Here is a 17,114-nt window from a genome sequence, read left to right on the forward strand (position 1 = left end):
GGTGAATGCAGGGGAGGGGAAATGGGAGGGAGGGAGGGTACAGGCGCATTGGAAGGGCTGCAGTTCAATGGATTGCATCTCTTGCTGGGAAATCCTCTTGGGCAGGGGGACTGCCAATGACCAGTAAATTCAGCCGGGAGGAGGGAGGAGGTCTGAGGAAGTGATTCAGATCAGCAGAGGTAGATGACTTGAGGCATGGGACAGCCAGTCATTGGGGAAGGAGAATCGGCCAGTGTGGGGGTGCGGGTGGGGGGGGTATACTGTGGGTGGAAAATACAGTCAAGAGGCGGGGAGTTACTGTGAATGGGAAGATGAAGCAGAGTATGGGATAGCCTATAGGTAGGACAGCGAGCCAAAGGCAGGGTGGGTACAGGAAGTGCAGCAATGGAGAGGAGGGGATAGGGGCCACGAGGAGAGATTCAGCCAGCAGGGAACTCATGGGAATTTGAGCTAGTGGTGGTGGGGCGGGGAGAGTTGGGCACGGAAGCGTGAGTGCTCATCGGGGGAGTGGTCCACAATTGGGGGCTTTGTACTTCCTGTCCATTCAAGGGGAGGGTTCTAGTCAAAGGGGGGAGGTGTGGATAGCCTTTGTTACCTCCATTCCAACGCTCTCCTGGCCGGCCACCCATCTTCCACCCTACATAAATTCAAGCTGATCCCAAACTCTGCTGCCCCGTGTCGCAACCCGCACCGAGTCCCGTTCACCCATCACCCCCTGTGCTCACTGCCCCATGTCCTAACTCACACCCAGTCCCGTTCACCCATCACCCCCTGTGCTCACTGCCCCGTGTCCTAACTCACACCCAGTCCCGTTCACCCATCACCCCCTGTGCTCACTGCCCCGTGTCCTAACTCACACCCAGTCCCGTTCACCCATCGCCCCCTGTGCTCACTGCCCCGTGTCCTAACTCACACCCAGTCCCGTTCACCCATCACCTCCTGTGCTCACTGCCCCATGTCCTAACTCACACCCAGTCCCGTTCACCCATCACCCCCTGTGCTCACTGCCCCGTGTCCTAACTCACACCCAGTCCCGTTCACCCATCACCCGCTGTGCTCACTGCCCCGTGTCCTAACTCACACCCAGCCCCGTTCACCCATCACCCCCGTGCTCACTGCCCCGTGTCCTAACCCACACCCAGTCCCGTTCACCCAGCACCCCCTGTGCTCACTGCCCCGTGTCCTAACTCACACCCAGTCCCGTTCACCCATCACCCCCTGTGCTCACTGCCACATGTTCTAACTCACACCCAGTCCCGTTCACCCATCACCCCCTGTGCTCACTGCCCCGTGTCCTAACTCACACCCAGTCCCGTTCACCCATCGCCCCCTGTGCTCACTGCCCCATGTCCTAACTCACACCCAGTCCCGTTCACCCATCACCTCCTGTGCTCACTGCCCCATGTCCTAACTCACACCCAGTCCCGTTCACCCATCACCCCCGTGCTCACTGCCCCGTGTCCTAACTCACACCCAGTCCCGTTCACCCATCACCCACTGTGCTCACTGCCCCGTGTCCTAACTCACACCCAGCCCCGTTCACCCATCAGCCCCTGTGCTCACTGCCCCGTGTCCTAACCCACACCCAGTCCCGTTCACCCAGCACCCCCTATGCTCACTGCCCCGTGTCCTAACTCACACCCAGTCCCGTTCACCCATCACCCCCTGTGCTCACTGCCCCATGTCCTAACTCACACCCAGTCCCGTTCACCCATCACCCCCTGTGCTCACTGCCCCGTGTCCTAACTCACACCCAGTCCCGTTCACCCATCGCCCCCTGTGCTCACTGCCCCGTGTCCTAACTCACACCCAGTCCCGTTCACCCATCACCTCCTGTGCTCACTGCCCCATGTCCTAACTCACACCCAGTCCCGTTCACCCATCACCCCCTGTGCTCACTGCCCCGTGTCCTAACTCACACCCAGTCCCGTTCACCCATCACCCACTGTGCTCACTGCCCCATGTCCTAACTCACACCCAGCCCCATTCACCCATCATCCCCTGTGCTCACTGCCCCGTGTCCTAACCCACACCCAGTCCCGTTCACCCAGCACCCCCTGTGCTCACTGCCCCGTGTCCTAACTCACACCCAGTCCCGTTCACCCATCACCCCCTGTGCTCACTGCCCCGTGTCCTAACTCACACCAAGTCCCGTTCACCCATCACCCCCCTGTGCTCACTGCCCCGTGTCCTAACTCACACCCAGTCCCGTTCACCCATCACCCCCTGTGCTCACTGCCCCGTGTCCTAACTCACACTGAGTCCCGTTCACACATCACCCCCTGTGCTCACTGCCCCGTGTCCTAACTCACACCCAGTCCCGTTCACCCATCGCCCCCTGTGCTCACTGCCCCGTGTCCTAACTCACACCCAGTCCCGTTCACCCATCACCCCCTGTGCTCACTGCCCCGTGTCCTAACTCACACCCAGTCCCGTTCACCCATCACCCCCTGTGCTCGCTGACCTACATTGGCTCCCAGTTCGGCATTGCCTTGATTTTAAAATTCTCATCCTTGTGGTAGAGACTATGGCCTAGAAATTCAGTATAGCCACGTTTGGGGCGCTACAGCCGGGCGGCCGCTAAAGTTTGCGCCCGGCGCAACTTAGCGCCACCTTCGCCGATATTCAGTTGCATCGCCCCAAGAGGCGATGCACGACTATCATTAGGCGCTAAGCCGGCGGCCCGGGGCGATACCCCCAAGGGCGGGCGCAGCGCAGGTGCGGCGAGTTGCTGATTGAAGGCAGACACTCTGGCGCCGGTCAGCTCTTAAAGGGGAAGGGTGGATTTGTTTGGCTGCCACACCCTGCACACTGCAGCCCTGAAGCAAGGCCTAACCACTGCTGCTTGATCTGTACAACGCCCAGGACAATGGAGAAGGCCAGGGAGAGAGCGCAGCGCTTCAGCGAGGGCGACCTGAGGGTGCTGGTTGGCGGAGTGGAGCGCAGGCGCCATGTTCTGTTCCCAGAAGGTGGCAGGAGGCCACTGCCCAGCGCCTATCGGAAAGCCTGGAGGGAGGTGTCAAACAGGGTGACCTCCAACAGCGTGGTTGCCAGGACTCCTGTGCAATGCCGGAAAAAGTTCAACGACCTCACTCGGGTTGTCAGGGTGAGTACCCTTTCCAGTGTCCTCCTCATCCCTGCATGTGCACCTCAGTTTATGGGCAAAGGGACCTGAAAGCCCTAATGGCCAGCCCTCATCCAGCAGCTATGGGACTGTCATGAAAATCACTTGCACATTCAGGACTTTACACACTGTCAGGGCTATTCCACCATGGGAGGCAGTGCAGACAAGATCAGGGCTTCACACTGTCAGGGCTATTCCACCATGGGAGGCAGTGCAGACAAGATCAGGGCTTCACACTGTCAGGGCTATTCCACCATGGGAGGCAGTGCAGACAAGATCAGGCTTCACACTGTACTTAGAGGCCGTCCTTTCTCTTGCAGGGCAAGGTGGCGCACAACCGAAGGCAGCAGCGTGAGACCGGGGGAGGCCATCCTGACCTCAAACAGCTCTCCGACCTGGAGCAGCGTGTGGAGCGCATTATGTCAGGCCGGCTGATTGGCCCCGTCGCCAGTGGAGATGCCGACCCTGTTGTGGGCCCCAATGGTAAGGGCATCACCTTTTTGACCTCTCTCTTTCCACTTGCGCCTCAGAACAGCATCCTTTGCCACTGTCCGACCAATGCAGTGCATAGCAGCACTCATGCCTCCCTCGCTGCCGCCCTGTCCTCACTCTAAAGCAACTCTTGTGCCTCCCTGCTTTCAGATGGTGAATCGCCAGGTGAGGAGGCGGGCCCTCAAGCTGGCACTGTGAGTGAATCGGAGGGCGAGGAGGAGGAAGAGGAAGCCGGACCATCAGTGCCACCCTCAGCCGAGGCAGCCCATGGCGATGATGGGGACACGTCTTCCCTGGAGGGGAGCAGGGGGGAAGGGTCGGAGGAGAGTGAAGCTCCGGGGCCCAGTGGCCTGCAGCAATGCGGGAGGGGTGGGGAAGCTCGGTGGCCTTCTCCCCAGAGGGTGAGTGCGGCCTCCAGTCCTGCTACGGTGAGCGCAGAGGAGGTGCGGCTCCTAGCGGAAATGGGCGCCCAGGCTGAGCGCAGGCACACTGAGCTCATGGCTGCAGTGGCAAGGATGCCTGACTCCATAGAGTCACTGGCAAGGAGTGTGCAGGAATTCGGGGCAGCACAGGCCAGGAGTCTGCAACAATTCAGTGCAGCACAGGCCAGGAGTCTGCAGGACATCGCGGCAGCACAGGCCAGGAGTCTGCAGGACTTCGCGGCAGCACAGGCGGCTTCTAGCCAAGTGCTCAGTCGTGCCGTGCATTCACTGGCTGCTGTCATGCAGACACAGACCAGGGCCACACGGGCACTAACTGCTGCCACCCTCGCTGGATCAGCCGGGCCTCGCCAGGGCACTCGCCGCGCCGCAGCAGCCCAGGAGTCTGTGCCTCAGCAGATTGCTGCGCATGCTGCAGTGCTGGCCCGTGCAAGTGCGAATGTCTCAGGCGACCAGGGAGTACCTGTGATCTGTCAGGTTGGCAGCATTCCTGCAGCCGAAACTGTCACTCCTCCATTGCAGCTGCCACCAGCCACTGGACAGACTGCTGCCGCCCAAGCAGAGTTGGAGCAGTCAGCAGCCGGCCCCTCCAGGCCCAGAGCTGGTCCAGGCCGACCCCCAAGGGCATCTGCCATCTCGCCATCTGACCCTCAGCAGCCTTCCCCCAGCCTTGCTGCAGCCACTGGGCTCCCATTGAGGAGGAGCAGCAGGGCGGGCAGGGGCCAGTCACGGATGCGAAACGCATCACCCTCGCAGGGGAAAAAGTAGAAGGTGTGGCCAAATGTTTTGTTTCACTTGTAAAGGCCGATTCTGGTCTATTTGTGTTTCTGTAAAGGCCGAGACTGGTCTATTTGTGTTTCTGTAAAGGCCGAGACTGGTCTATTTGTGTTTCTGTAAAGGCCGAGACTGGTCTATTTGTGTTTTTGGGGGGGGCTTCTCTCCATTAGTTTGTTATGTGGGAAGGGCACAGAGGTATCAAAGTAATAAATGTTCTTAAATCGCACTGTCCATGCTTTCTTTTGGAAGTCCTGGTTGCCCTGCTCGGCTGAGGGCTTGTGGAGCAGCTACATTCATCTTGTTCCATTGGCACAAGCCATTCCCTGAGAGGGGGCCTGGAACCGACGTGCAATAAGCCGCCGACGGGCGGCCCTTGCACTTTCTGCCTCCCTCCTGTGCTGGTCCTCCTCCTCCTCCTCTGGTGGTCCTCCAATGTCTGGTGGCAGTGGCTGAGTCCTGCGGATAGCCAGGTTGTGCAGCATGCAGCACACGACCACGAAATGGGAGACTCGCTCAGGCGAGTACTGTAGGGCTCCTCCGGAACGATCCAGACAGCGGAACCGTTGCTTCAGGACGCCAATTGTTTGCTCAATGATGTTCCTGGTTGCTTGATGGCTGTCATTGTATCCCTCTTCAGCAGGGGTGCTGGGCGCACGGAGCGGGGTCATGAGCCAGGTGCACAAAGGATAGCCTTTGTCCCCGAGAAGCCATCCTCGTGGGTGAGGCTGGGCCTGGAACATGTCTGCCACAGAAGTCTGGCACAGGATGAAGGCATCGTGGCTGCTGCCTGGAAAGCGGGCATTGACAGCTAGGATGAGCTGCCTGTGGTCACACACCAACTGCACGTTGAGCGAATGGTAGCCCTTCCGGTTGCGGTAATCCTCGGCATTCTCTAGAGGTGCCCGCAAAGCCATGTGCGTGCAGTCAATGGCGCCCTGCACCATGGGGAAGCCCGCTAATGCTGCAAAGCCCATTGCACGCTGTTGCTGCTTGTCAACGGCCATGGAGAAGGAGATGAACTGACATCTCCTTTTGAAAAGGGCATTGGTCACCTGGCGGATGCAGCAATGTACCGCAAACTGGGAGATGTTGGAAATGTCCCCAGTAGCGGATTGGAAGGAGCCGGTGGCATAGAAGTTGAGAGACACCGTCACCTTCACTGCCACCGACAGAGACGTCCTGCTCCTCAGCTGCGGCTGCAGATCTCCGCGAAGCAGGTGGCAGATCTCAGTGACCACCACCCTTCGGAATCGCATCCTCCGAACACACTGCTCGTCAGACGTGTTCAGATATGAGAACTGCTGGCGGTATACCCTGGGTGGGTAAGGCCTCCTTTGCCGATGCCTGTTGCCCCTTCTCCATCTGGCCATGACTGGCACTCTCTCACGGCGTCTCTGAGCCCTTTGAATGCAATGGAGAAGGCCAACGTTTCCACCCATTGCAGCCCCCATTATATGTTTCCAATCAATGCTATGGCTCTGAAGTTAAAGACAAGTGCAAAGCTGTGGCCTGAAGCCACAAGTACCTGTGCGAGTGCTGAGCCAAACCAGAAAGCTCTCTCCCTTTGTCTCTCTCCAAAGATCCGTCTCTCACAAAGAAGGAGTGTTGCAAAATGGCTGCCATTTCTACTGCAGGAGGAGTCCCCTTTAATTTGCGCCCCCCGCGCCCCGCAGTGACTGGGAACCGTTCCCCTCTACCAGTCGCTAGGGGCGCCAGGCGCACAATAGGCCGGCGCCACTGAATTTCCGGTTTGGGGCGCACAAAGGGCGTTGCACAATGAAATGACGTCAGGATCTGCGCGCGCAGCTGAGCGCGCGCAAAGGCTTTGCGCCGCCGCTAAATCTTAACTGAAGTTGGCGAGACGCGCAGATCGCGCTGCACCCGGGCGCTAGCCGCTTAGCGCCCCACATCTCCTCCTCCTAAGGCGCCAGCAGCTGGCGCAAACAACTGAATTTCTAGGCCTATGGGTGTAGAGGGGTCACGTAAAACGGCAAGTTCGAGCGGGTGGCCCTGAGTATGGGAGATAAATGACCAGAGAATCTATTTTTAGTGATGTGTTTGAACGATTAACTATTGGTCAGCACACCGGGAGATCTGCCCTCTCTTTCTACTAGTGACGTGGGATCTTTTGGCCTCGGTTTAACGTCTCATGTGTCGACCTAGATTTCTAGACTTGGAGTGGGACTTAGATCCTGGTTCACAGGTGAGAGTGCTGAGCGGTGACTGACAGCAATGTTACATTTAAAAGAGCATTCGGTAACACAAATATGGATTAATTCAGTCTGTAAACCCTGAGAACATCCAAATCGTTGCTTCCCATGTTCGCCTGTCAGGTTCTGAGGCGTGGCTGAGGAATATGTATAGCCAGCATATCCACGCTAAATGACACCACTCTCTCTGTCGCACTGATCCTGCCCTCCCTCCAGACACCGTGTCTGTGGGAAGCGTGTAGCCGCGGCCTGCCCATGTTGTAGGTATCTCAATGGTGAAAGGTGTTGGGGATAAAGGCGAGGGCTCGTGTCGCCACTTCACACCGCGAAAGGACACGATGACACCCAACCTTTCCAGAAGAGATCTCCCGCAAACATGGCGTTTTAAAGATTAACCTTCATTGGAACCTTTGTATTTTTAAGAAATGTTATTGATTCCGGAAAGAGGGAAAACCCCTTTCACAGAAATAGATCGCCAGTTTTCCCCATGTTTACCGCTGATTGAAACCTCCCTGCGAAGCGCACCATCAGTGCCAAGGGGCGGGAGAGAGGGATATTGTCCAACCAGGAATGATTTCTACTCCTGTACAATTTACTGGACAATCGGCCGCGTTCACCGTTTACTGAGTGTCCCTTTAGATCTGTGATATTAAGGACAGAATAAAGTTCAATCCATTCATTCATTTTTATAATTCTGTTGTCCTCTGTAATGTTATATTCAGTGGGGCCTAACCCTAACCCTAAATGCAACAGACTGCGTCGCAAATCCGATTTCCATCACTGGGACCAGCCAGTAAACACAGGAAGGCAGTCCGCCAGTTGTGGAGTGTCGGCATTGCTTTCGCTCCTTGTATAAACATAGAAACATAGAAGATAGGAGCAGGAGTCGGCCATTCGGCCCCTCGAGCCTGCTCCGCCATTCAGTGAGATCATGGCTGATCATCCAAATTCAGTACCCTGTCCCTGCCTTCTCCCCATATCCCTTGATCCCTTTAGCCTTAAGAAATATATCCAACTCCTTCTTGAATATATTTAATGAATTGGCCTCAACTGCCTTCTGTGGTAGAGAATTCCACAGCTTCACCACTCTCTGGATGAAGAAATTCCTCCTCATTTCTGTCCTAAATGGCTTACCCCTTATCCTTAGACTGTGACCCCTGGTTCTGGACTCCCCGACCATCGGGAACATCCTTCCTGCATCTAGTCTGTCCAGTCCTGTTAGAATTTTATAAGTTTCAATGAGATCCCCTCTCATTCTTCTAAACTCTAGCGAATATAAGCCTAATCGACCCAATCTCAAACCAGCATACTGAGCTTAAATAAAGGAGACTATGAAGGTATGAGAGTAGAATTGACTAAAGTGGACTGGGAAAACAGATTAAAGTGTAAGACGGTACAAGAGCAGTGGTCTACATTCAAGGAGATATTTCACATCTTTCAAGATAAATATATTCCACTGAGGAAAAAGGGGAATAAAAGAAAAGACAGCCATCCATGGCTTAGTAAAGTAATAAAGGATAGTATCCGACTGAAAACAAGGGCATATAAAGTAGTCAAATCTAGTGGGAGGATAGAAGATTGGGAAGCATTTAAAAGCCAGCAAAGAATAACTAAAAGATTAATTAAGAAAGGGAAGATAGATTATGAAAGTAAACTAGCAAAAAATATAAAAACAGATAGCAAGAGTTTCTACAGCTATATAAAAAGAAAAAGGGTGGCTAAAGTGAATGTTGGTCCCTTAGAGGATGGGACCAGGAAACTAATGGTGGGGAACATGGAGATGGCAAAGACGCTGAACAAATATTTTGTATCAGTCTTTACAGTAGAGGACACTAAAAATATCCCAACACTGGACAAACAGGGGGCAATGGGGGGGGGGGGGGAGCTAAACACGATTAAAATCACTAAGGAGATGGTACTCAGTAAAATAATGGGACTCAAGGCGGATAAATCCCCCGGACCTGATGGCCTACATCCTAGGGTCTTGAGAGAAGTGGCGGTAGGGATTGTGGATGCATTGGTGATTATTTTCCAGAACTCCCTGGACTCAGGAAAGGTCTCGGCAGATTGGAAAACTGCTAATGTAACACCCTTATTTAAGAAGGGAAGTAGACAAAAAACTGGAAACTATAGACCAGTTAACCTAACATCTGTGGTTGGCAAAATGTTGGAGTCCATTATTAAGGAAACAGTAACAGAGCATTTGGATAAACATAATTTAATAGGACAGAGTCAGCATGGTTTTATGAAGGGGAAGTCATGTTTGACAAATTTGCTCGAATTCTTTGAGGATGTAACATACAAGGTGGATAAAGGGGAACCAGTGGATGTGGTGTATTTGGACTTCCAAAAGGCATTTGACAAGGCTCCACACAAAAGATTACTGATCAAGATAAGAAATCACGGGATTGGGGGTAATATACTGGCATGGGTGGAAGATTGGCTATCTAACAGAAAACAAAGAGTTGGGATAAATGGTTCATTCTCGGGCTGGCAATCAGTAACTAGTGGTGTTCCGCAGGGGTCAGTGCTGGGACCCCAACTCTTTACAATCTATATTAATGATTTGGAGGAAGGGACCGAGTGCAACATATCCAAGTTTGCCGACGATACAAAAATGGGAGGGAAAGCAGTGAGTGAGGAGGACATAAAAAACCTGCAAAAGGACATAGACAGGCTAAGTGAGTGGGCAGAGATTTGGCAGATGCAATATAATGTTGGAAAGTGTGAGGTTATGCACTTTGGCAGAAAAAATCAAAGAGCAAGTTATTATCTAAATGGAGAGAAACTGCAAAGTGCTACAGTACAAAGGGATCTGGGGGTCCTGGTGCATGAAACACAAAAGGTTAGTCTGCAGGCGCAGCAGGTGATCAGGAAGGCCAATGGAAGCTTGGCTTTTATTGCAAGGGGGATGGAGTATAAAAACAGGGGAGTCTTGCTGCAGTTATACAGGGCATTGGTGAGGCCACACCTGGAATACTGCGTGCAGTTTTGGTTTCCATATTTAAGAAAAGATATACTTGCTCTCGAGGCAGTTCAGAGAAGGTTCACTCGGTTGATTCCGGAGATGAGGGGGTTGACGTATGAGGAAAGGTTGAGTAGGTTGGGACTCTACTCATTGGAGTTCAGAAGAATGAGAGGCGATCTTATCGAAACATATAAGATTGTGAGGGGGCTTGATCGGGTGGATGCGGTGAGGATGTTTCCACTGATGGGTGAGACTAGAACTAGGGGGCATAATCTAAGAGTAAGGGGCTGCCCTTTCAAAACTGAGATGAGGAGAAACTTCTTCACTCAGAGGGTAGTAAATCTATAGAATTTGCTACCCCAGAGAGCTGTGGGAGCTGCGACATTAAATACATTTAAAATGGAGATAGTTTGCTAGCAGATAAGGGAATTAGGGGTTACGGGGAGAGGGCAGGGAAGTGGACGTGAGTCTAGATTTGGATCAGCCATGATCCTATTGAATGGCGGAGCAGGCCCGAGGGGCCGTATGGCCTACTCCTGCTCCTACTTCTTATGTTCTTATGTTCTTATGTTATGTAACCCCTCTTCATACGTCATTCCTGCCATCCCAGGTATCAGTCTGGTGAATCTTCGCTGCACTCCCTCCATGGCAAGAACATCCTTCCTCAGATAAGGTGACCAAAACTGCACACAATACTCAAGGTGTGGTCTCACCAAGGCCCTGTACAACTGCAGCAAGACATCCTTGTTCCTGTACTCGAATCCTCTCGCTATGAAGGCCAGCATACCATTTGCCTTCTTAACCGCCTGCTGCACCTGCATGCTTACCTTCAGCGACTGGTGCACAAGGACACCCAGGTCTCGTTGCACTTCCCCTTGTCCCAATCTATTGCCATTTAGATAATAATCTGCCTTCCTGTTTTTGCCACCAAAGTGGATAACCTCGCATTTATCCACATTTTATACTGCATCTGCCCAATCGCCCAACCTGTCCAAATCATCCTGGAGTTTCTCTGCATCCTCCTCACAGCACACACGCCCACCCAGCTTTGTGTTGTCTGCAAACTTGGAGATATTACATCTAGTTTCCTCGTCTAGATCATTAATATATATTGTAATTAACTGGGGTCCAAGGACCGATCCCTGCGGTACCCCACTAGTCACTGCCTGCCACTCGGAAAAAGACCCGTTTATTCCAACTCTTTGCTTCCTGTCTGCCAACCAGTTCTCTATCCAAGTCAATACCTTACCCCCAATCCCATGTGCTTTAACTTTGCACACTAGTCTCTTATGCGGGACCTTATCGAAAGCCTACTGAAAGTCCAAATACACCACACCCACTGGTTCTCCCTTATCTATTCTACCAGTTAGTTCAGTTTAAAACTGGGTTCATCGCCTAATGCGCTCATTTCACACAATCCTTCAATGTGGGCACCTGTCTGGAAAATAACGAGTCATTTCACCAACGCACAGAGCTGAATGTCACAGGTGATCCTAGTTGTATTTTGTTTGCTGCAGATCCGTGAGCTGTTCCTTGTCTAGACGGCGCGTCTTGTCACCTGTTTGTCAGCGATTGTAATCCAGAGGTTTTAGCGCCGGGCAAGCGTAAGCAACCAAGAGTGATTGGGAGACTTGTTTATTTTTAAAACGGACTCGCCTCACATTGCAACACCTGCCTTTCTTTCAGTGGGAGTTGGGCTGGGGGGTTCTTACATTCGCACAGTGATAACTGCCTGTCTAAATTCGTGGTTTTATAACCTGACTAATTAGAAAATGGACCCGCCTTATCTTGACCATTAAAGCGCCTTTGTTCGCCGTTTGCTGTGGATTTTGTTCGCTGCCTGGGATATTCACACTCTGATATTGTAGGAGTCACAGACACGTGTCGAGCTGTCTACAGATTGCGCTGTTTGATTTCCATTTGGGCACCGATCTGATGGTGTCAATGTGGCTCCTTTAGAAGTGACCCGAAAGCACAAATGTATCCGGATGAGCCTCTAACCCGCAGTTGAAAATATTCCTAAATTTAATGTATTTGGAAGAAATTCCTGCTTTACTGAGCTGGGTAACAGGTTTTTACAGCTAACCCGCAGCTTGCCAAGTACCCATTATTTTTGTTCTCTGGGTCATTGATCTTATAAATATAAACCTATAAAATTCTGTCAGGTCTGGACAGACTAGATGCAGGAAGGATGTTTCTGATGGCCGGGGAGTCCAGAACTAGGGGTCACAGTCGAAGGATAAGGGGTAAGCCATTTAGGACAGAGATGAGGAGGAATTTCTTCACCCAGAGAGTGGTGAACCTGTGGAATTCTCTGCCACAGAGGGCGGTGGAGGCCAATTCATTAAATATATTCAAGAAGGAGTAGAAGATAGGAGCAGGAGTCGGCCATTCGGCCCCTCGAGCCTGCTCCGCCATTCAATGAGATCATGGCTGATCATCCAAATTCAGTACCCTGTCCCTGCTTTCTCCCCATACCCCTTGATCCCTTTAGCCTTAAGAAATATATCTAACCCCTTCTTGAATATATTTAATGAATTGGCCTCAACTGCCTTCTGTGGTAGAGAATTCCATAGGTTCACCACTCTCTGGGTGAAGAAATTCCTCCTCATCTCAGTCCGAAATGGCTTACCCCTTATCCTTAGACTGTGACCCCTGGTTCTGGACTCCCCCGCCATCAGGAACAGCCTTCCTGCATCTAGTCTGTCTAGTCCTGTTAGAATTTTATAAGTTTCAATGAGATCCCCTCTCATTCTTCTAAGCTCCATCGAGTATAAGCCCAATCGACCCAATCTCTCCTCATACGTCATTCCTGCCATCCCAGGTATCAATCTAGTGAATCTTCGCTGCACTCCCTCCATGGCAAGAACATCCTTCCTCAGATAAGGCGACCAAAACTGCACACAATACTCAAGGTGTGGTCTCACCAAGGCCCTGTACAACTGCAGCAAGACATCCTTGCTCCTGTACTTGAAACCTCTTGCTACGAAGGCCAACATACCATTTGCCTTCTTAACCGCCTGCTGCACCTGCATGCTTACCTTCAGCGACTGGTGCACAAGGACACCCAGGTCTCGTTGCACTTCCCCTTTTCCCAATCTATTGCCATTCAGATAATAATCTGTCTTCCTGTTTTTGCTAATGTAATATTTAGCTCTTTGCTCCGTTTCCCTCTAAACAGTGTGTGTTGTTTTTCTGGTTTACATTTTGTTATTTCCACAATCTGCTCCAACATTATTTTTATTAATTTCAAGTAAATATCCTAACCAAACAATCAGAACTGAGTAACTTTGGCCTGATTTGGAATCAGAGCAAACAGCTTCTATTATTCAGCTCTCTTTTTAAAGCTGTTAATCCACGCAGTTTAATTGATTTTCTATTAATTTTATCCACATTTGCATTACTTTATGGTGAATACATTTTCTGTTCTCTTTTGTTTGAGGCCTATTATAGAAATTTACAGCACAGAAGGAGGCCATTCATCCCATCATGACTGTGCCAGCTGAAGAAGAGCTATCCAGCCTAATCCCACTTTCCAGCTCTTGGTCCATTTGTAGGTTACGGCACTTCAAGTGCACATCCAAGTACTTTTTAAATACAATGAGGGTTCCAGACCCCCATCACACTCTGGGTGCAAAAAGTTCTCCTCAACTCTCCTCTAATCCTTTTACCAATTACTTTAAATCTATGCCCTCTGATTATTGACCTCTCTAAGGGAAATCGGTCCTTCCTATCCACTCTATCTAGGCCCCTCGTAATTTTATACACCTCAATTAAATCTTATCTCAGCCTCCTCTGTTCTAAAGAAAACAACCCCAGCCTATCCAATCTTTCCTCATAACTAAAATTCCCCAGCCCAGGCAACATCCTCGTAAATCTTCTCTGCACCCTCTCTAGTGCAATCACATCCTTCCTGTAATGTGGTGACCAGAACTGCACGCAGTACTCTAGCTGTGGCCTAACTTAGTGTTTTATACAGTTCTAGCATAACCTCCCTGCTCTTATATTCTATGCCTCGGCTAATAAAGGAAAGTATCCTGTATGCCTCCTTAACCACCTTCCTAACCTGTCCTGCTACCTTCAGGGATCTGTGGACATGCACTCCAAGGTCCCTCTGTTCCTCTACACTTCTCAGTGTCCTACCATTTAATGTGTATTCCCTTGCCTTGTTAGCCCTCCCCAAATGCATTACCTGGCTTCTCTGGATTGAATTCCATTTGCCACTTTTCTGCCCACCTGACCAGTCCATTGATATCTTCCTACAGTCTACAGATTTCTTCCTCACTGTCAACCAGACAGCCAATTTTTGTATCATCTGTAAACTTCTTAATCATGCCCCCTACATGGATAGAGGATTGGTTAATGGACAGAAAACAGAGTAGGGATAAACGGATCTTTTTCAGGTTGGCAGGCTGTAACTAGTGGGGTGCCGCAAGGATCAGTGTTGGGGCCTCAGCTATTTACAATCTATATTAATGACCTAGATGAAGGGACCGAGTGTAATGTATCCAAGTTTGCTGATGATACAAAGCTGGGTGGGACAGTAAGCTGTGAGGAGAACACTGAGTCTGCAAAGGGATATAGATAGACTGAGTGAGTGGGCAGTAAGGTGGCAGATGGAGTATAATGTGGGGAAATGTGAGGTTATTCACTTTGGTAGGAAGAATAGAAAAACAGAATATTTTTTAAATGGTGAGAAATTTTCAAATGTTGGTGTTCAGAGAGATTTGGGTGTCCTCGTGCAAGAAACACAGAAAGCTAGCGTGCAGGTACAGCAAACAATAAGGAAGGCAAATGGTATGTTGGCCTTTATTGCAAGGGGGTTGGAGTATAAGAGTAAGGAAGTCTTGCTACAATTGTACAGGGCCTTGGTGAGACCACACCTGGAGTACTGGGCGCAGTTCTGGTCTCTTTGGGATGAGAGGGCTGTCCTATGAGGAGAGATTGTGTAGATTGGGCCGATACTCTCTGGAGTTTAGAAGAATGAGAGGTGATCTCATTGAAACATACAAGATTCTGAGGGGGATTGACAGGGTAGATGCTGAGAGGTTGTTTCCCCCCTGGCTGGAGTGTCTAGAACTAGGGGTCAGTCTCAGGATAAGGGGTCGGCCATTTGAAACTGAGATGAGGAATTTCTTCACTCAGAGGGTGGTGAATCTTTGGAATTCTCTGCCCCAGAGGGCTGTGAAGGCTCAGTCTTTGAGTATATTCAAGGCTGAGATCGATAGATTTTTGGACTCTAGGGAATCGAGGGATATGGAGATCGAGCGGGAAAGTGGAGTTGAGTTCGAAGATCAGCCATGATCTTATTGAATGGCGGAGCAGGCTCGAGGGGCCGAATGGCCGACTCCTGCTCCTATTTCTTATGTTTTTATGTACAGTGAAATCTAAATCATTGCTATATACCACAAAAAGCAAAGGACATGATACTGATCCCTTCGTATATAGATATTACCTTCGTACCTTTGTTTTCTTCTGCTAGTATCTCGACTATTTCTTTTATCTCTGTCATTTCAGTGTTTTAAAGACTTGGACTGTGTTCTCCCTCTCTGTTTTTATTTAATCCGTGTGCTTGTGATGTCTTCAGAAATCATTCTCAAAAAGCGTATTGTATGTTCTTGTTATATTTAAGGTGGCAGTGTATTGTGAGGAGTGCTTAACAAGGCTGCTCTGGCAGGGTTTCATTGCTAGTGGTGGTGCAGCTTTCTGTGAAGCTAATGGTGCCTCTGTGCAACCACAGATAGGCACATGTGACACGTGGGAAGTGTCAGGATTGAAGGTTAGAGAAAACAAGAGTGCCCAAATCGACATACTGCTCTGACTCTGGGACTGATACTTAGACAGGCTGGGTATTTTGCAAGCTTATGAAGAATGATGATATAGGTGATGCACAGAAGAGCTTCCAGCACCTGTAGAAGCACATGGATGCTTGTCAGACTGGAGGGAAATATACAGTAAAACAAAGAAAGACTTGCATTTCTCCAGCACCTTTCACCACCTCAGGACGCCCCAAAGCGCTTTACAGCCAATGAAGTACATTTGAATTGTAGTCACTGTTGTAATGTAGGAAACAGTGGTGTTCCCCAGGGGTCAGTATTAGGACCACTGCTCTTTTTGATATATATTGACCTGGACTTGCATATAGATGGCATAATTTCAAAGTTTGCAGATGACACAAATATTAAAAATGTCATAAACAGTGAGGAGGATAATAGCAGACTTCAGGAGGACATGGGCAGACACATGGCAGTTGAAATTAAATGCAGAGAAGTGTGAAGTAATACATTTTGGTAGGATGAATGAGGAGAGGGAATATAAACTAACTGGTACAATTTTTAAGGGGGTGCAGGAGCAAGGAGACCTGGGAGTTCACATACACAAATCTTTGAAGGTGGCAGAACAAGTTGATCAGGCTGTTAAAAAAAAACCATACAGGATCCTTAGCTTTATAAATAGAGGCATGAAGTAGCAAAGCAAGGACGTTATGGTAAACCTTTATAAAAACACTGGTTAGGCCTCAATTATATGAGGATCAGTGTCCCAGGCTCTGTACTAAACTCAGCCAAGCAGACAGCTGCAAATGGCAGTCTTACACCAGATAACATGTACCTGGCAGCTGGATTCACCATGTCACTTTCATGCCCAATAAACATTGCACCCAAATATATCTGTATAGAGACACTATCAGGTATTCTACATATAGGGGGGACACTAACATCTTTAGAATGCATGCTGCTTAATTGTGTAGGCATTGAGTTATTCAAAATGCTCCATCACTGTGGGAAGAATTATGCAGAACCCAAACCATAGCTGTGTAAACCAGTGTAGTTAAAACACATCAATTGTCATTCTTTGTGATAGTATTGGAAGTATTGTTCACTCTTATAAAAGAGGCAAAACTTCTGCAGGGAACCTGCATTTTAAACTTCACACATGAAGCACACGGAGCCCAGCAACAACAACTTGCATTTATATAGCACCTTCAACATAGCTAATGGTCCAAGGCACTTCATAAGAGCGCTATCAAACAGTATTTGACACCGTATTAAGACAGGTGATCAAAAGCTTGGTCAAAGAGGGAGGTTGTAAGGAGCGTCTTAAAG

At 50.1% G+C, this 17,114-nt stretch overlaps 1 protein-coding gene across 1 annotated transcript in view; it reads left to right on the forward strand.

Moving 5' to 3' along the window:
- Nucleotides 1–11,430: 11,430 nt before the first annotated feature.
- The window catches only part of LOC147091157 (transcription factor HES-2-like), a 180,111-nt gene continuing 174,427 nt past the window's right edge, over nucleotides 11,431–17,114 (forward strand). Inside the window, exon 1 of the mRNA XM_085977151.1 lies at nucleotides 11,431–11,498. Within this exon, the coding sequence (XP_085833277.1) occupies nucleotides 11,490–11,498 (9 nt within the window). The 5' untranslated portion in view covers nucleotides 11,431–11,489. The remainder of the gene's footprint in view (nucleotides 11,499–17,114) is intronic.

The sequence above is a fragment of the Somniosus microcephalus genome, unplaced genomic scaffold, assembly GCF_052327205.1.
Source record: "Somniosus microcephalus isolate GS21.2 unplaced genomic scaffold, FLI_Smic_1.0 unresolved_chr4, whole genome shotgun sequence".
In the NCBI taxonomy this organism is placed as follows: domain Eukaryota; kingdom Metazoa; phylum Chordata; class Chondrichthyes; order Squaliformes; family Somniosidae; genus Somniosus; species Somniosus microcephalus.